We start from the raw sequence: 20,428 nt of genomic DNA, 5'->3' as shown, positions 1-20,428 counted from the left end.
GTAGGTTCACTAGACTTCATGCTATCATACATGAGGAATACTGAAGAAAATAAACCATGTTTTAAAGTACCGCCTTCCCTAATTTTACCTGAGACAGACAGGGAATCTCCAAGTCTGTGGAAATATGCTATATGGGAGAAGGATTGTTCTCAACATAGCTCTCCACTAAAGGATTCTAACTTTAATCCATGGATTACTGGAAGCAACAAAGCAAATAATCCATGTCGTGCATATGGGAAATAAGAGATCAGAAGCTAAATAAAATGGCAAAGCATAACCAACACTGTAGGAAGACCTGTATTTTTCAGTTCATATAAAGATACGTAATTATTGTCCCAACCCAGTACACGAACCCTATAGGCTAACGGTAGCATGCCAGATGTACTGAAATTCAGAGGCAAGCATTTTAGGGGCTTCAGAAGCTAGGCCTTGTAGGGGCTAGCCCCGGTGGGCCCCAATAACCAATCAGACACATGGGTAAGTGAAAGGGTATTTTACTTTGGCTGGCAGGAAAGGGAAAGGTTGCAGATATCCTAGGTACAGAGGCTTAAAATAGTTACATTTCAAAGTGAGTAATAGGGTTTTTTGTTCGGGTTGTCAGGGCTCCTCAGGCTTAGTGCTTGGAGTGCCCTCTCCAGTGTCATCTTTGTTCATCCAAATAGGCCAGGGTTAGTTAGTCTCTCTCACCAGGTGTCTCTGCACTGGCTCCTTGCCAGCATAGGCTGACTTTACCAGTGCACCAACCTGTGTTGGGAGACACTCTGTTTTCAGATGACACAGAACTAAGGACCCAATCATTGGACTAATTAAATATCCTAAGCCACTTTTTTTGTCTGTGTTTTTTTTTTTTTTTTTTTTTTTAATAAACAGTAGGTTCATTCATCCCAGCATCCTGCCTAAATCCTCGGAAGAAAGGACAGTCTTTCCACACGAAGGGGTTAAAAAGCCTAACCTGTTGTATGGAACAGGAGTATCTAAGACGAGATACACAAGTCAATACGTACCATAAGATACCCTGGACCAAGCTTCTCGTCCACTGTCTCTGGTGGGACGCCAAGTATGATCATCAACAGTGGGGCTCGGATGTTCAACCTGGAGCCAAAACATTGTTAAAACATTTAGTGTGTGGAGATAAACTTTTAATATGACCACAAACACACAAATAAATTAAATTACCTTTCCTTCTCCTGTAGGTCCACCTCTGCTCCTTTCTGGTTCAATTTATAAATCTAAGATTTTTGATGATGATGTTAAGGAAGCTATTCTCAGTATTTTGTCTGTGTAAATGTAGTATTATTACATATACACAGACGATAATGTAAGAACAGTTACAAAGACCCTTAGATTAGAAATTATAAAGCAAACCAGAAAGGAGGCGAGAGGGTGACACGCAGCAGAACAAGATGTAACTTATTGTCTTATATGTTAATGCAGATCCACTAGAACCTTCTTACAGCCAGGGCTTTGGAGTGGAGCCCGGAGCTGGAGTGCGGAGCAGCGGAGCTGCAGGTTTTTGCCTGGAGCTAGAGCGGAGCTGGAGCCCAGCTCCAAAGCCCTGCTTACAGCTTTGTTACACATAGTCTACTACGGCACCAGTTACGTAACAGGAAAAAAGGAAAAGCTACAGAATAGATATAGAATATTTACCAGAAATAGTTCAGATCTCACCAAGATATTTAAAGCACTGCTCTTCTTCCTAATTAAAGGATAATGTTTTAGCAAGTTCAAATTTTGATCTTAATGTAACACACAGTATTCCCAGTCCAAGAAGACCTCAGCATTAAAGACACCCGGAAGATCAGAAAGGCAATGAAAGTCTGGATATGGTACATTAAAAGAATACAGCAGATACACGTTTTCTTCTTGTAGAAGAGGCACAAAAGTAGTCAGAGTAATCAGAGTCAGCAATTGTCATGTAAAGGTGCTGTAATTACACTGTGATCACCACCTATAGATCAGAAACAGAAGAATTGACTAATTTGAGTTAAAAGAAAAAATAATATCCATGGGAGTACGATAAGCGGTAGGATGAAGATTAATGGTTGCTTAAGGCTCATCTGAATTTCTAAAGGGTATCTAGGAGTAAAAGAAAACTTGTTAGTGAATTCCAGAGTTTGATAACATATGCTAATGAATTAATTAGTAATCAGCTAAAAAAAGGAATAATCAGAGAAGTAACTAAGATAATCAGGTAACGTAGCAGATAAGATCGCTGAAATTGCACGCAAGCCCTGATGTCATAGCACAGAAACAAAAGAGCCCCATTTCTCCTTCTCTCTGCAATCTTTCAAGGTTGGATTCTGAAGGTAGATGTTTATAGTGATGATGGGAAATATTAAGAAAAAAGAAAACTAACATTAAAGTACATATCGAACAATATGATCCTCCAAGATGCAAAGCACTCTGGCCCCAATCCAGCAAAGTACTTAAGAACATGCTTAGCTTTAAGCAAGAGTAGTCCTGTTGACTTCAGCAGGATGACCCACATACTTAAAGTTAAGCATGTGCATAAGTGCTTTGCTAGATTGGGGTCAGAATGCTCAGGAACTTGAAGGATTAAGTTTATATTTTAGAAAAGGGACAATTTCAAAGACAAGATGATAATGTAAAGAAAGGTACAAAGAAGGAATTCTGACTCTTCATAAAGTCACTGCACTCTTTTCAAATCCTATTCAGCCACTTTTAATACTGATACCAATTACTTCCAACTTGAATTATGCACCTATTATGCTGTCCAGTGTGCTAGAAGAAAAAGAATGGACACTCAGAATTTAAACATGGTATTCATGAAAGAGTTTGAGCCTTGTCAGTTACCAGTGCTGACAAAAGGACTTTTATTCTTGTTAATTTTACATTTAAATCACTACATAGCAGGCTGTTCAGGAGAAAAAAAAAAGGTTTTTCATTTAAACTAGGATTTGGGGAGTAATATTTAGCAAAAGAATAATGTTTGAGCTGAGCTTAAATTGGAAACACTTTGCAGAGAATACATACACGTCTAATTACAAATGGAGGTTTATCAGTTTCTCTTCTGAATTCAAAAGGCCCCAGGTTTAAATGGGCCAGCCGTTGTCTGGCTTCTTCTGATAGCTCACACATTCGTCTTTTTGTGTATGGAGATGGAGATCGTGATTTAGAAGCTATTGTGGGCTGCTCATAGTTCTTTGTTGCTAAACAGTGCCTGTTTTTCTCAGGTGAAGGGGTGTTTTTCTTTGGTGACCTTGTTTGTAATCTTCCATTTGCTGTTGAATGATGCACCCAATCCAAATTATCCTAAAGTGAAAAGAGAAATTATCTGGTTTGACAGCATGCCGAGCAAAGATTGCTAGTGATGATAAAAAACAAACAAACATCTGCAAAACGGGAACCAATACCTCCGACAGAAATAGACGTATGTCAGTGCAAGTTACCCTAAGAAAACTATAATCACGCAGCAATTTAGAAAAAAATAATGCGTTTAAAACCAGGAGGAGGATAAAATGCACATTGTTAAATGTCAGACTTTAAGGTTAAGTGCCTGATACTTATCCAATTAGCTTGCTCACACAGTTGGTGCTAAAGACACTATATAAAATTAAGTTGAATTATGTCACTTTAGTTCATTTAATGACAACTCTGCCTAGCATATATGATTAAAAGTTTACAGATTTGAAAATATTTGCTCAACTGGCTAACATCTTTTTTTGTAAAATCTTTGAAAGTGTTTACTGTTCCGAGTGTAAGGTTAAATTATTTTTTTATTTTTATTTTTTAAAGAGTGGATGGCAACAGACTGAACTCTTGTTTATGGTTAAATTATATGCATTTTAGAAGCTGACCAAATTTACTGGGGTATTTTTTTAAAGACAAGGTTATTACCAAAAAGCTATAATAATATAACCTTAAAGACCCACTTTCCAATGTTCCTCTTAAGTTATGCCAATAATATAATGCACGTACAAAACCTAAACATTTGCCTGTAAAAATGGGATTTTTTGCATCCACAAATACAGGGTTTGGAGGCAAAGTTTGGAGACCATTTAAAATGCCAGCATAGGGGTCTAGCTCAGAGTTGACACAAGCTTTAAAAATACCACATTGTGCACATGCATGGTATATTAACAAACCACAATTCTTTTGTAACCAGCAACACCAAACTAACAGTTATTAAGAAAAGAGCCAGCCCTAACTATTAACTTCTTCACTGACCAGTTTAAAAATCAACTGTCAAGAGTAATACTTTCAGTACTGAAGTTTAATTTGAAATACATTATCACTCTTTCGTAATTTCAGCACAAAATCATCTTTCAGCTGCCTCTACAAGCTTTATAGTTGGTGACACGCTAGAAAAAAGGCTATGCTTTGAACGCTTTCTCAGTTGAACATTTTGGCTTTGATGTCACAGTATAATGAACTGGAATTTCAGGTAAAGTTTGGCTCCAAATTCCCATTTTATTAAACCTAATTTTTATTGGTATTTAATTTTGTATATTTTTTATGACTTTCGTTTGGGAATTACTTTTCCTTTTAAAATAAAAAGAGATGACAGACATCATTCTGGGGCATATACAATGCAACCGCACTACATCAGTGCATGAGAACTGAAACAGAAATGGACTACAGACGAACTGGGCGGTATTCACTGTTTATTGCTTGCCTTTCCATCTGCACACACGGTGAGTTACATATTTAAGACTGGTTTCAGAGTGGTATGTTAAGAATCTCAGGTACCTTTTAGTACATTAAAAATCTCAAGTACATGCTATGTACACTTTAGAAAAACACCAATATGATTGCATCTCTTTAAAGTGACAATGTCAACTTGGTTTTTTTTTTTTTTTTTTTTAATGTTTATCAGTTTAGAAACATTCAGTTTTCTAATAGAATGTGCCTTTTTACAAAAAAATCCTCCTTTAAAAATGTTGATAAGGCTTTTTTTATTTGCTCCCCTGCTTAAGGATAGACCCAACATCACCACCACCCCCGAAACATTCACAGGCTACCCCGTCTCTGTCTGTGCACATTCCTGCCTGCCGCCTGTTCCTTTTCAGTTTTGCTGTTGCTATTACTAATAAACACCATTTTGAACAATATGGAAAAGAGTGATGTCATCATATAAGTGTATAGGATAGGAAGCCCAACAGAGGCTCAAAATGGTAAAACTGACTATACACAAAATGCTGTCAAACACAAAGTAAACAAATGGCAGAAAAAGAGTTTCCTTCAGTTAGTTCATCTAAAGCGTTACTAATCATTGTTTCATAATTTCCAGGTGGATATTTGATTGACAAGTTGATGGTCGCCTTTTAAAATGAAGTCTTCATATCCATTACAAAAATAATTTCTCAAGATAATTACAATTATACTTTATGTATTGGTTTGGTTTGTTTTTAATAATTTGTCATCTCCAGGTTCACCCAGCTACTGTTAGATAATGATGAGAAGACATCTTCCCAACTCCACACACACACCGGGGACTCGCACCTCTGCTGATCACAGGATATGGCAGCTGTTAATCGTTTCGTATTCGAGGAACTCTCAGCACCTACTGTCAAGCACCTAGCCTTCTCTTTACTCATGCTTGATTAAAAATTTAATCAAGTTGTCAAGCACCTCTGACAACTCTTTTACCCAAACAAAAGGAAGAAAAAAGTTTGTAGGGAGTAGCACATGCAAACATTTGACAGCACAGCTGTCAGTTTAAATCTAGAAATTAAATCACAAACAGTTAAATTATGCTAACCTGTACATGAATCCTTCCTGAATTTAACAGGCTTTCTGTAATAAGGGAGCTGGTAGAAAATCTCAATTTTGGTGCAATTCCCTAGAAGAGAGACAATAATTGAACATCAAGCTCCAACTAAAGATAAAGGGTATCAAAGAAATAAATGTCACCTAATGTAACAAACCATTCCTAATTTTAAACCATTTCCTTTGTTAATTTCAGCCTTTAATAAAGATAATTAGAAAAGACAGAACAGCAATGGTAAATGTCAAGAAGATAACATTTGCATTTCTGACAATTCAATTACAGATGATTACATTGCTTTTGTACAACAATTAAGGTCTGACTTTTATTTCAATATATTTCTTTGTCAAAAGCAGTTTTAAAGATTTTTTTCATGTCATGTTACAGCATCAATAAAAATTCAAGTAAAGCTTTGCAAGTTTCATTCCTACTGACTTTGCAAACTTGTTTATAAACACATTATTGCTTGTGGTTTCTGTAGCTTACGCTAAACTAATGCTTTTCTATTTACTTATATGTAAACTTTTGGTATTCACTGATTGTGTAGAATGTTACAAAAAAAAGAATACAGCATTAAGGGCCTACCATGTTCTGCAGATCAAGGGACAGAGGGACCCATCTACACATGCATCTTTCTCAGATGTGCAGAAGAGAGCTAGGGGTCGGCTATCCCTAGGGAACCTCATCCCCCACCCCCTACAAGCACCACACATCTATCCATGTGCAAATCCCTAGACCCACAGAGGACACTAGGGTCTAGGTATCTGAACATGGAAATGGGGGGAGGGCGAGACAGGAGGGGTGAGGGCTGGGACATTCTGCAGGACAGTTGATACAGCCTGGGGGTCCTGGGCACTGTCACAAGTGGTAGAGAAGGTGCACTACCACAGAAAGACAGAGGGGCTTTGGATTCAGTGTGGAGGCAAAGGACCTCCGCACTAGTGGCTCTCATGTCTCCAGTAGGTCTCCAAGATCAGAGATTTCAGGGTAGCCTTCTTCCATTGTGAACCCTGCTTCCGTCACCTGGGGGGAACTCCATGAGGGAGACCCTTCTCTGCCCCTCCTTTCCCCATGCCTACACCATTGATTTCCCCACGCCCCATGAGATGGCATGATCTGGCCCCATGCTAGAGTACTAAAATCAGAAGTGTAAGAGACAAAAATGCCAACCATGATTTTCGTTACCTTTAGCCTTGACAATCATCAGGGCCCTGGATGGTGACAAATTCAATCTAGTGGTTAATTTTTTGTAAAAAAGTCAAACCACAGGGTATAAACACATCTTAAAGCTGACCTTCTTTAATCAGCACTCATTTTTATTATCTACATGAATTATCAACTGTCTAAAAAGGAGAAAATTAGAATTAATACATCTGCTATGAAAAGCCTCAGTAGAGTGCCTACTGTTCTTAAAGAAACCAGGAATTATTACAGAAACTTTAGAAGTTTGTTCAACAGTTTCTTGAGAGTCTGTGTTTTTAAAAACAAAAAACAAAAAAAACAGCTCCCTAATTGGGACTCTAATGAAAGATACTGGAGGGGAGAAAAAGGTCTGTTTAAGTGATGCTGCAAATATTGCACAGAGAGAGAAGACAGTACATTATATAAGCTGTCACAATCAGAGCAGGTTAATCACGTTCTTAGAGGTGAGGTCTGCACAGAAACGTTGAAGAGTCAGCAAAAGCATCAGTGGGACAACACCAGAGCAGGAAAAAAGAAATAAAATTGTTCTGAGAGAACTCCAGGATGCCTTATATTCTTATTGTGTGTTGTGAGCCTTGTAAGACATTTAGCCAGAGACATTATCAGCCAAGTGCCAGCTTTCTGGAGGAGTTCTGATATTCTAATCTTAGAATTCTTTCCAACTGGCAGATTAGCAGTGCTAATCAGACACTGCTTGTCACTGCCTAGCTGAAGTCCAGAACAGCAACCTTGCTTTTGCTACCTTTAGTTTTAACACAAGAAAAAGTTACTGGGCATCAAAGCACTACTGTAGCACAGCTGTCAGTCAAATATACTTATTATGGCAGCTTGTTATAACTTTTCTTGTGGGAAGAACTCAACTGACCAGTGTTGAAATAAGATGAGTGGTTTTGGTTCTCAAGATCATGATTAACATTTTACCATTTGCAATAAAATGTACATACATTGATTGCTGCCTACAGGGACAGCAAGAACACCCTTCACCCAAGAGGGAAGAGAGCAGAGGGGTGGGGCAGAAGTACCCATCATTCCCAACCTCAGGAATCTGAAGCAGTTCAGAGAGTAGAGGGAGACCCACCCGAAAGGAAACACAGCTGGTATGATGGGGATCTGGGAAGGAACATTTGAGACTCTTTCATCTTGGTTTGGAAGGGGAGGTTGTTTCCCTCATGGCTGCCCAAACCATCATCTAGAGCAGTGCTTCTCGAGCTATCTGATGTGGGGGACCGGCATTTGTTTTTCCAATGTGCGCGCAGACCGGCAGCCGATGGCTCGCAGACCGGCACAGGTCCACGGACCACCACTTTGAGTACCACTGATCTAGAGAAAGGAGTTGCAAATCCTCCATTCCACATCCCTCTCTCCCCCACAAATTGTCTATATTATTCTGGGGCTACTGTCATTACCCACTACCCCTTCTAAGCCATTCCATGTTTCTGGGAGGGAGGGAGGAGACACACATGCTTCTGCAGGAACAGATTTCACCATCTAAACTGCTCCACATACTTTCCTGGGGATGAGAGAGACTGGAGTACCTTTTTCCATTCCATCATTCCAGTCATTTTAGGGCTGCTACAGCTTCATTATGCACTTGCCGATGCCCCAGCTGGCTCTGCTCAACACCTCAACAAGAATGAAAGGCCCTAAAGCACCGCTGAACTACCATGGTTTACTACAATGATTATTGCAAAAAGCCAACTATCTGGACACTTGTATCTCAAAGAGGTAGACAGCCTTTCAGAATGAATTCAAATGCAAATGTATTTGATTTACCATAAAGAACTTTGGGAGACATGAACTAGTTTTTCAACAGATTTAAAGAATTCTAAATTTTAATTTAAAAAAATTATAATAAGCTTCATATTTAATACTCCTCAACTGTCAAATATATACCTTAAGTCCCAAACTGTAATGTGTAATAGGACTATATTTTCATTTGGGGAAAAAACCTTCCTACTAATATTAGAAGTTAATATAAAAATAAATCATACTGTATTCGGTTGTATCTATCATCAGGCTAAATATATTTGATAACATGCAGATAGGATGCTAAAAAAATGGTTTGTATAAAGCAGTTATTGTGGAATCTTCCAAAAGAAGGTGCACCTGTGTATTGAATTTTGACATAAAAACACTCCTAGTCCAGATCTGGATTGGTTATAAGCAGGCTTCCAATTGCATCACATGATGTTACAATTTTGTGGTACAGGAGAAATCACTTAAACACAACATATTTGGATTCCAACTCACTCAAAGTTTTCATTTAAATAAAGTTCATTCAAATAAAACCTATCATCATAAGCCCATCTCTGCTACTCAAGTCATTCAAATGAAGTATGCTACCTCTAACCATCAAATTAGCACCTCTACTTGTAACTGACAGGATGATTTTTCAGGTTGCCCTTCTGAGGCACAGTGTACCAGCTGCAAGCCATTTTTGACCTTTAATCATCAATTTAAGAAATCTAGTAGTAATTGAGTCCCAAATCATCCCAATCTCAGTGTTCTGTCACTTTAATGATACAATTATATCAAATTAAGGAAATACCTTTGGGAACCGTGTTTTTTCTTTAAAGTTGCTTTCAGGACTATCCCGTTCCCATCTGAGAATCGTCAGCTTTAAACACCTGCCAAGGTGCAGGCTGAGATCAAACTTATTTTCATTTAGTGTACATTTGAGCCTGCAGCTACAAAAGACCAATGCTAATTCATTCTATTCATTTTTCCAATCATTCCTCAGCAACTATGGCTTTTTTGAAAGCCTAAATGTGGCTAGTTTCTAAAATGGCTTGGCCAGTCAGTGTGAACAGAGGCTAAAGAGAGTTTGACAAACAAGTTCTAGAAGGGCAAACCAAAGCTATCAGTGTCTGAATCAAGTTTAAATACAGGTTATGATGATTATTCATTCTTATTATGTGAGACTCCCTCAAGCTCCAATGAGTGCTGGAGATGCACTGCGCACAGTGTTGTACAAACAGATGGATCAACAGACCTTGACCCAGAGGGTTTCCGATGTAACTGGAGACAAAATGCAACCAAAAGAGTAAGCGTGGGAGAGTGTTACAAAAATAAGATTGTCCTATTACATAGTTCAACTGCTGTACAATTTGATGGTTCCTGTTGGTAGTAAATCTAGCTTCGCACCCAGTGGATGGGTGAAAAGAAGATATAAAGGCCATGGTGCTATATATCAAATCAATCTAGATACTAACTTGTTCACATTATACAAGTACAGTTTGCACATCAAGTTAAAATAACATTTCCAGCAGACATATTCTATCTTCAAAAAGTTCAGCCTTGGATTAGTACTTGCCATTTCAGGGATTGAATTATCTGTCAAAAGTAATCACTTTTGGCTTGAGATAGTTCACGAAGCTGTTCCTGTGAAACATACTGTATCATAAGTACAATACACAGATATGCACTTACTGTAAAACTAGAAGACCTCTTCATTAAAACTTCACGATCTGAACCATGGTGTCCACGAGTAAGCTTAGGGTCAGGGAACAGGAAATCTCTTGTATTTTCTTCATAAGCGGCTAGAATTTCTCCCACTAAAAAGGAAATATGTACTTAATGTATTGCAAAACAGTTGTACAGTGTAGACACACATGCACGAGACTATGCCGAAATGAGTACAATGTTTTACCTTTAAAAATTAAGAGTAAGCTCTTTACATTAGGCCATAAGACGACTGACTAAAGTGGGACTATGCCCAATAGTAAGAATGCACAGGATTGGGCCCTTAAGCACCTTTTACTGAAAACTGTATCAAATTTACATAAAGCAGACTGCCTTTGTTGCACTAAGAGACATGTAAAAGGTTTTCCTACGACATTTCTTCCATTTCTTTCCTTCTTCCTCTCCTATGTACAGCCAATGGTTTTCTAACAGTGGCAAACTTCACATCTGTTATTCTGTATTACAGAACAATTATGGTTGTTAATCAGAGATTTAGCCAGCTGTCAGAAAGGAATTTAGCTACAATCAAAAAGAGTATTTCAAGATCCTCAAATCTTGTTTTATTTTCTTTAAGGAAAAAAAACAAGATCGATTATATAAAACTTTCAAGTTGTTCTACCACAGTCACTTTGCCAAGCGTTCATTATAAGCTCTCCCTCCTTCTAAAATCTCCTACGCTCCCACAACAACAAAATCCACACTCAGTTTGTTTCTTTGTGTAAATATCCCAGGAAGCCACTGAGAGAAACAGGTATTTTCTTGCTTGCTATGGTGTTATTAAGGACCTGTAATTATGGATGCTTTTAATTCCACAGCTCTCAATCAAGTCCTCCTTCAAACTCTATTTTATTTCCAATAAAATGCAGATTTATATTATCCATGGGAATATTTGAATTTCATTAAGATAGATTTTTTATAATCACACAAGCCTATAACAGAAATATAACAAATCGTTATTTATTATCTTCACCTCTCCCCAGAGACCAGAAATATTTATAGCGTGGATGAGGGTTTTCCCCAGCGGTCACCATTAAAAGAAAAGTGTCATTTTGAGAACAAGATTATACACTTTGAAACCTCACAGGCAGACCACAAGTGAATTTTGATGCCTTTAATAAGTATGCATTGTGTGATTTCGGTTTATTTTCAATTTTTAAAGTATTATCACTTTCGTAAGCCTGAGAATAGAACATTTCAATATTAGCTTTATTCTCTTTCAAAAATGAGATCCTCTTGATCTATTAACATTTTATATTCAGGGGACTATTTGTTGAAGAGCTTTCTACATGGTTTGTATGTTGAGAAAAATGATTGTGTGTCCTTATGGAAATTCACCGATTAAACTGCATGATTTATGAAGAGATTGATACAATACCTGGAGGAACAAGTTGTACTAGTTCAAGTACTGCTGTGTCAACTAGAAAGGAAAAAAAGTTTTCAAAAGTCAAAAAATAAACTATGATCAGAAGTAATTTTAATATGCAAAGTAAAAGAGCACCCATTCACTGATTTAACCCTCTCAACAATGTATGCGCTAATGTAATAAGTTCAATTATGATGTACCAATAATAAGAGCAGATTATGAACACTTTATATGAATACTACAAATCTAGGCTAACACAATGGAGTCCTCAGGCACTACCATAATACAAATAATAAATTATTGGCTCAAGCTTGTAACAGACACTGTCAAGTTCGGCAGTGGATGGAGTCAATCCTTTGAAGAGACTACAGAGAAGCCATGAAGTTTGGATCCTGTTTTGGACTGTAATTCTCACAATGTTTGAGGGGACCTAAATTTGGAGTTTTAGTTCAGGCACAATACTATTTTAATATGATTCGTCATGTTCAATGTATGGCAGCATTGTTCATTGTGGAGTCACTCTGTTTAAAAAAAATCACAGTCCTTTGACAAAGTAAAACGCTCACTGAAGTTCAAAGTATTTGAACACAGCTTGCTATATGTGGTCAGTTTGTTGAGTTCATTAAGTCTTTGTATATGAACAAGGTATGTTTTTAACTGTTTTAAATTTCACTCTCTTGAATACACTAGAAGAAACGTATAATTTAGAGATTTCTGGAAGTGCCTATTTATCTGTATTCCTGGTAAGTTATTACTATCAAAAGAAGCCATCACATCCTCTAAAACATTCCTAGGCTCACATTTGAAGGATCACTCTTTGAGCAATGACTATTTCATTTAATGGTCACGCATATTTGTAGCAGATGGAGTACTGATCATTCTTCAGCCACTAGTGTTTCAAAGAGATAGTAAGAATGTTTTCCTGTTCCCAATCTAACCCCTCAACTCTCAAAAATATCTTTAGATTCCATATTATTAATATGATATTAGCACCAAGGGCTAGATCCACAAAGGGATTCAGGTGCTAAATGCTACTTTAGGCACTTAAGTTTCAAACTTTAGTGCCTCTAAACCCCTGCTCAGTGGCCACATAATCCTATAGGAACCTAAATTACCCAGACCCTTAAGTTTTCACTGGTAAAGTCCCTTAAGCATCTAAATTCGTGACTGTGGGCATGAGCAAAACCGTTTAAGTCGCTGAGCAGCTCGGAACCCAGCTCACGCAGGAATCAAACTCTTCTGTTAAAGCTGTTTTACTTTGTATGAAATACTTAAATATTCCTTGAAGCAGGGACTGGACCAGAGTCTCCCAGGAAAGAGCACTAACCACTAGGAGACAGAGTCTCTCTCTTTTTCTTTTGCCCCATGACTATTTTTAAGGGACTTAACTCCCCACTGCATTGTATACAGAGTCTAAGCGCCAAATTCATGGGCAGCAGAATGCCTACATATTAGGCACTACAAAGCTGAGCCTATGCTCTCTTTCTGAGGATCTAGACCTAGGTGCATACAATATAATGTATATAAAAAGCAAAACCTACATTCAAGTAGCTCAACAAGTTCTCCAGGATCAACTACATCAGTAAATACCTAAAACAAAAGATTTAAAAAAATGTAATGGACACATTTGATCAGAAATAACAGATGTGCTTAGAGAAAACTAAAGTTTCCCTTTGATTCTGATTATTGCAAACAGTACTATTCCCCATGGGGGAGTGAGGGGGGAACAACAGAAAACTGAAATTATAACCTGGCACCGAGACAGAATATATTTCTTAGAAAAGACAGCACTTTTGGTCATCTGATTTCTAACCATTTCAAGATTCTTCCTCTCTATCTAAATTATGTGAGCTACCATAGATAAAGAGCCAATCACATGAACATGCAAGTGCAGTCTGCACAAATTTCAGCAATATAAAAGACAAATAGCTGATCTTGTTAGAAAAGTTCATCTTTCATCTTTAACTGAAAAAGATTAAAGGGACAATGTCAGCACCTTTTTTAATTATTGGGTTTTCTACACTGAGCGATCCCACAATCTTTTTAGATATTTGAAAATAGAATTATTCTCCCTTTTGTTTTTTCTTATTTCCATTTGTATAATGTTGATAATTCTTCTAGCACTTGTGACTGACCTGAAAATAACATGGCATATTTCCATTATGTTCTTGTTTGTGCATAACTATTACTGATCATGCCAGCACCTGGGAATACCGTTCATTCACTAATGACTGCTGTAAAGCCAGAAAGGGCAGCTCTCTACAACATTTTTGCAAGTCCTGAAGAAATAGTGACTAGTTTGTTATTATAATTTCTAGGGGACAAAGATGTTGGAAGTTCAGCAGCTGGCACTCTTCTCTCTGATTCAATACTGAGCCACTGCCTCAGCATGATGTTGCGAGGCATCCTATTGCTGGAGGTACCAAACTTTTGAGGATATAAAAGTAGAGAGCCTGAATACCTCAAGCTATTAAATGACACTATTTGTAAGAGCATGGATGTTCTTCCCAGTGCTCTGACTAAATTCCGACTTAAGAAATTGCACTCTATAAATGCACCTAGATTTCTCCCTCAGTTTCAGTTGAATACCGTAATCAGCACTTCCGGTCCTAAGTTGCTTTGTAGTCTGGTTGTGCACTGTTAAATAGCTGCTATGTTCCATTTCCTCCCTGCCTATCAGTGGTGGGTGAAATTATCCCTCTTCATGCCTTACCTATCTCACAAAGGTGTTGTTGAGGCTTAATTAGTCAGTCTTTGAAAGTGCTTTGGGATACTTGGATGAAAAGCATTAGAGACGTGCAAAGTATTGTTATTCATGAGTAGTCAAAAAACAGAATCATGTTTGTAAGGTACAGAATTTCATTATTCCTATGGCACTCACAATGAAACTAGTAGGGACACAGAAGAGGTGATAGGCAACGGTAAAATACAAGGCTATAGTGCCATCAAGGGGGCTCTTGCGACATCAAACCAGGAAAGAGCAGAGAGCTGTCACCAGAAAGCCCAAGCTCATATTCCATCTTTTTGCTACAGACTGCTTTTATAATCTTACTTTGTGATTTTTAATTTTCATTCTTCTCCTTATTCCCACTTGTATTTTCCATTTTGACCTATATTTAAGGAGCATAACACTTGGCAGGAACTAAGAGGAGCTATTGGGAAAAAAGGTCATTTCATAAAAGAAGAACAAAAACCTAAAAATCCTCATGATATACTTTGGTCATATGCTCACAAATTTATTTTTGAATTACTATATCTATAATGAAAACACAAATGTCTTTTGTGTTGAAGAGCTGCAGAAATTAGTAGTAAAACAATACCATTTTCGGTGTGATCATTTGTGTTTGGGGATTCTGGTTCTTTGTTTTTTACATGTTCATGTCCGATGTTATGATCGTACCTTTTCAAATACTAGTTTCTCTTCTAAGAAGAGTGGAAATGCTGCAGGGACACATTGAGTCCTTTTGTACTGTCCAAATACACAGGCGCTGAGATAGAGCTCACTTTTGTCTTTCAGCAACACTCCAGGGCAAGTTATCTGGAAGAACAACATATTTATTATACAAACTGAGCTTCAGCATTAGAATTATTGGTTATATTTGGGAGAAAAAATAGAATAAGCTAAGATGAAAATAGTTGTTTGCTTGGGACCCATATGGTAACATAGCTCAGTGGCACACCCTCCTTTTCTAAAGTAATTCTAGCTGTACTTACTTACAGTAAGGCAAATACTTATAGTTTTAAAATATTTAGGACTAAGTTCTCCCCTAGTGTAAGCAGTCACAGCTCCATTAACTTCAGCCAGACTCCGCAGTCTTAAGGTCACACTTTATAATAGCTGCTGGTGTTCACGATCCACATCATTTAATCACTGAGGGTTATACGGAGCAAACAATGACTCATGAGATATCCAAAACATGCCCCAAGAGCCAAAAGCTGTCCACGTCCTAAAACGTAGCCTCCCAGCAGTGAGGACTCAGCTGATGCACTGGTAGGTTTTATTGCTTGTGAACAAATTCAATCTGCCTAAGAAAGGTAGATTTGTTTTAGGGTTGGATTTTTTTTTTTTAAAGTTTATGTAAATGTATGTGGGAATCAGGTGTAGCTCTTGGGTTCCCAGAAAGTTGCCAATGCAATTCCTGATGTTGCAAAGTTTGGGCACTGCAGAGGAGTACCAAAGGGAGACTAGACTTTTTTTTACTAGAGTGATACTCTGGACACTGCTGGTGGGTGGCCACTGCATTGTCTTTCACATCTATTTCTAACTCATAGGTTTAGTCCTCTGGCTAGTGAGCATCTCATACATTTTTTCAAGCTGTGATGTACATCACACAATTCTCAGCTATTCTCTCACATTAAGAACACACACAAATCTCTTCCCCACAACTACATGTTATTTTCTCCAATTCTGATGGTTCTGCTGTGTGATCCAGCTAGAGAATTCCCAGTCACCTTTCACTTCAGTTTATGCTGCTCTCATATTATCACAGTATTATAAATGTGAGGTTGCCTCTTGCAACACAAGGTTGCAGGAGAAGCAGTGCTCAGATTTTCAATTGCCAGCTAGAGGAGAAAGGGAGCAGAGTGACAGGAATTAAGTGAGGTACGTTTGCTACAGTTCTTCTCTCAGATGAACATGAGGAATACCTGCTGGACCTAAAGAAAGATTCTTCGTATATCACAGAAAAATAATCCTTGAATGAAAGAAGTTATGGAGCCTAAATCCGATGGATTTGCACAGTGCTCAATTTGTAATGAAAAAGGTGCCGGGGCTCAAGCAAAAAAAATAATTTTTACATTCATAACTGATGCAGCAAGCTCAGATGTGCTGGGGCTATGAAGGGCCAACCCTAAAGGTGCCAGGGCTCAGCCCTGGCACAAATTAAGCACTGGATTTGTGGAATTTAATGGGGACCTGTGGTCTAAACAAGAAAGTCTGTTAAAACATATATTAGCTAAGCAAAAGGTTTCCCCCTCCAAGAGCTATTATCTCTGATGAAAGGCACCAGGTTAACAGTCCTAAAGATTGAAGCACGCCTGCCAAGTATTACACTTTGCATGAAATTCATGCATACATAAGTATGAATGCGAGAGAGACTTCCCCATGCAGCACCTTGTTGCCTAGGGGAAGATTCTCTGAGCTACAAACTGAGACAATGTGTTTGTCTCAGCTCTTCAACTGAATGCTGTTAATATTTCTGTGCACTTCACAACCCTTAATAACCAAGGCCTCATATCTTCACCTTAGAGGATGCAGCTAGCATTCCCCCATTTTACAGATAAGAAAAATGAAAGCTTGAAGGAGGTCACTGAAGGCAAGTCTCCAATCCGACAGACCCAAGTTTCATCCAGTTTCCCATTTTGCCTTGCCAGAAAAATGAACTTCTTCCCAGATCAGGGTTCAGGTACGCTGGAAGTTTGCACTTCTGCTGCCCTGTAGACAAACTGAGGGCTTCATTTAGCAGAGCTGCAAAAGCATAAATCTACAATTTTTAAAGCCAATTTATGGGTATATACCAGTGAATTACAAATATACATTTTAACTCAATAAATAATTTCCATAAATGTCACATGGAGCTGCACAGACTTTGGCAACTAAGCTGAAGCCCCTATTTGATAAGTACAATGGACAATTTTACTCTATGCTTTGTTACGTGCTATGTAAAAATATGTTAATATTATCCCTAAGACAAGTACAGTTAGGGGAGCGACAGTGGTATCTCCAAACTGATCTCAGAACAGAGCTGAGGGGACTACCAGTAAAGATACAGTAACAAACTGGATCAGCATCCATACTCATTCAATTTGTGTCTTCTGACCCAAGCTTCCAAAAATGTGTGGTCATCGTGGTCTTGTGATGTAATAAGCATCCAATAAGAAAAGGAATGAGACCCACCAAACTCATTTCACATAAGGGGACAGCATATTATAATGAACCATGATCTCCTTTCAAGGGGAGTCCCACGGTCTGATTTTACATGCAGTTTTAGGCCTGTAATGTGTGTGTATTTAACTAACTCCAGACACGGAGCTTCAAAAATCCACTTGCCTACTCTCTGCTAACGAATAAGACACTCTCAGTATCAAGGACAAACAATGCCCATTAACTCCTACAGAGTTTTCACTTACAATAAGGTGTTAGCCAATACAGTTGCAAAGGTAACCTTCCAAATGTAAATGGAATGTAAACAGGTGCAACACTAACTTCCTTAGCCTGCAGACACACAGCTCTAGTCATTCAGCATGTTGCTGCAGGTAAGAAGTCTCTAGCTGGCAGTGAAATGAAGAAGCAGGTGAATTTCACTCTGCGGCTACTTGGGAGAGGTACAGGCAGCATCAAAGGCAGGCACTTGAGCTATTCTCTACGAAGGCGCATTCAGAACCGACGCTGGTGGACATAACTGAAAAGCCTCCTTTGATTGCAACCTGGAATCTTGAGGGTGGAAAGGGTAGCAAATATCCCTAATTGCAGCAGCCAGAGGTGAGGGAGTAGGGGCTACCCGTCCCCACACCCCATTCAGCACCCAAAACCTGGGGTGCAAGGAGGAACCAAGAGAAAATACTAGTTCTTCTTTCCAACAGCCAAAAAGGGCTTTTGGGGGAGAAGAAGGTCATATTTCATCAGACAGCCATAGATAGAGGCTAATACGAAACCTACCAAGCTGCCATCCCTGAACAACTGTAGGAAAGCTGGTACCCTCCCCATCCTTTATCTCATAACAAGTACATGGTCATGTGGCTGTTTTAGAACAAACGTGTAATTACCAGCAGTCGGAACAAATCAGAAACCAAAAACACCAGCTCCATTTCCATCATAGCCTCTCACTGGCAATGTGAGGACAATGCATTTTCATATTTTAGATGGCATCCAGGATTTTTCTTTGTGCAAAGTGCATTCAGGAACCAGTGGGCCAATATAACCAATAGATCAAAGCGAGCACTGACCATGCAAAGTCAACCATAATCCCAACCTCACTTTGCCAGCTGGCATGCAAGGTTTCTCCGAAGGTCTAAAAATTATGGTGGGGGATCGTGGGAAGAGACCGTTATGTTGAGTAAATCAGAATATAGGTATGCTACTTTGAGCGGTCACAGGTGAGGTCACATGACTCCTCCATGACATTTCAATTCACAGTAGTCACCTAGAGAAATAGATGGGTTTTAATTTCAATCGTATTCAGCCCTTGCATGTCCTGCACTGCACACAATTGAATCAGATGACACTACTTGCAGCTGATGAAAGTGAAAACATCACCATTTACACTGCTACTGACACTTGTCTCCAGGCAAGTCTAGGGTAAAATATAGCAGTCTCCACTCCTCCTCTTTTACCTAAAACATTTTAGTCCCAAGGAGAAACTGCAGGGCAGGAACTTCTGCCAGGAAGAACTGATCGCTTCTCTTGCATGATTGCCATGAGGAAGGCACTACCAAACTCATGGTCATAGGATTTTAAAAAATCATAAATTTCATGACCTCAGCTATTTAAATCTGAACTGTCGGAGTGTTATAATTGTAGGGGCCCTGACCCAAAAAGGAGTTGGGGGAAGGGTGTGTTTGTAGGGGGGCGGTTGTGGTATTGCTCCCCTCACTTCCCTGCTGCTGCTGGCAGGGTGCTGCCTTCAGAGCTGGGCGGCCGGCCAACAGCCGCCGATCTCCAGCCACCCAGCTTCGCAGTCAGCGCAGAAGGAGGGGTGGCAATCCCATGAGCCCCTAAAATAACCTTGTGATCCCCCCCTGCAATGCCCTTTTGGGCCAGGACCCGCAATTTGAGAAACCCTGGTCTCCCCCGTGCCATCTGTAGCCACGAGAACTACCAGCAGACTAAATTAAATCCCCCCCCCTTGCCCAGCTCTCCAGCGGCCCCCCGGCCTGCGCGGGTTTCACCCCCAAGGAAGGCTCTGACCCCGGGGCCCGGCGCTCAGCCCGCCGCCCCGCAGGGGCCGGGCAAGGCGAGCGCGGCCAGCGGAGGAGGCCGAGAGTAACGGCCCCGCGGCCCCTCGCCGCGGGGCAGAAGAGGGACCCGGGGCCTTTTAACCCGGCGGCCCAGGGGCTGCCTGTGGGGGCCGGGGCCAGAGCGGAGCGGGCGCCGGACTCCATCTCCCGGCGGGTGCGGCCGCGGCCTTCCCGTGCCTCAGTTTCCCCGCCGGGCAGCGATCTCCTCCCCGAGCGCTGGCGGGAGGGGGACAGAGGAGCCAGGAGCCCGCCACGCCCTGTCACAGCCCGGGGGGAGGCGGCCGCAGCGCGGGGTCCCGGCGGGGGCGGGGGCGGGGGCGGGCGCCCGGCCCGGCCCGGCCACTCACCGAGCGGAGCTCCAGCTCCAGGGCGCAGACCAGCGCCTTCCGCGGCATCGGGGGGGCCGGGCCGGGGGCCGCCCGGGGCCCTGGCCGGAGGGGGAAGGGCAGCTCCGGGCCCGCACAGGATGCGGCGCTCGCTCGGCCCCGCCCGCAGCGAACAACGCCGTCGTCGTGGCAACCGGAACGTTTCCGGACGCTACCATGTGACCCGGGGCGGGGCTAATGGAATGACGTTAGCGCCATGGGCCGGGTTAGACCGAGCGACGCCCTCGGCTGCTGTGCGCATGCGCGGAAGGCTGAGTCCCGCAGCAGGGCTGCGCTCACTGGAGGGGCAAAGAGAACAGAGCAGGAGGGGGCGGAGCTCTGTGGAGCGGG

At 40.4% G+C, this 20,428-nt stretch overlaps 1 protein-coding gene across 2 annotated transcripts in view; it reads right to left on the bottom strand.

Annotated features, from left to right (window-relative positions):
* Positions 1-20,122, bottom strand: part of SPATA6 (spermatogenesis associated 6) — a 62,925-nt gene extending 42,803 nt beyond the window's left edge. Inside the window, exons 1-8 of one of the 2 annotated variants that reach the window (XM_074961772.1) lie at positions 20,060-20,122; positions 15,157-15,294; positions 13,298-13,346; positions 11,769-11,810; positions 10,361-10,485; positions 5,723-5,803; positions 2,995-3,273; positions 1,005-1,092 (exon numbers count right to left, since the gene is read on the bottom strand). In XM_074961772.1, the coding sequence (XP_074817873.1) occupies positions 1,005-1,092; positions 2,995-3,273; positions 5,723-5,803; positions 10,361-10,485; positions 11,769-11,810; positions 13,298-13,346; positions 15,157-15,294; positions 20,060-20,107 (850 nt within the window). In that variant the 5' untranslated portion in view covers positions 20,108-20,122. Of the gene's footprint in view, positions 1-1,004; positions 1,093-2,994; positions 3,274-5,722; positions 5,804-10,360; positions 10,486-11,768; positions 11,811-13,297; positions 13,347-15,156; positions 15,295-18,414; positions 18,476-20,059 lie in introns of those variants that run through there. The other variant, XM_074961773.1, reaches the window with a different exon arrangement.
* Between the last annotated feature and the right edge of the window lie 306 nt (positions 20,123-20,428).

This window comes from Natator depressus, chromosome 8, assembly GCF_965152275.1.
Source record: "Natator depressus isolate rNatDep1 chromosome 8, rNatDep2.hap1, whole genome shotgun sequence".
Taxonomy (NCBI): domain Eukaryota; kingdom Metazoa; phylum Chordata; order Testudines; family Cheloniidae; genus Natator; species Natator depressus.
This window is presented reverse-complemented; position numbering and strand designations above follow the sequence as displayed.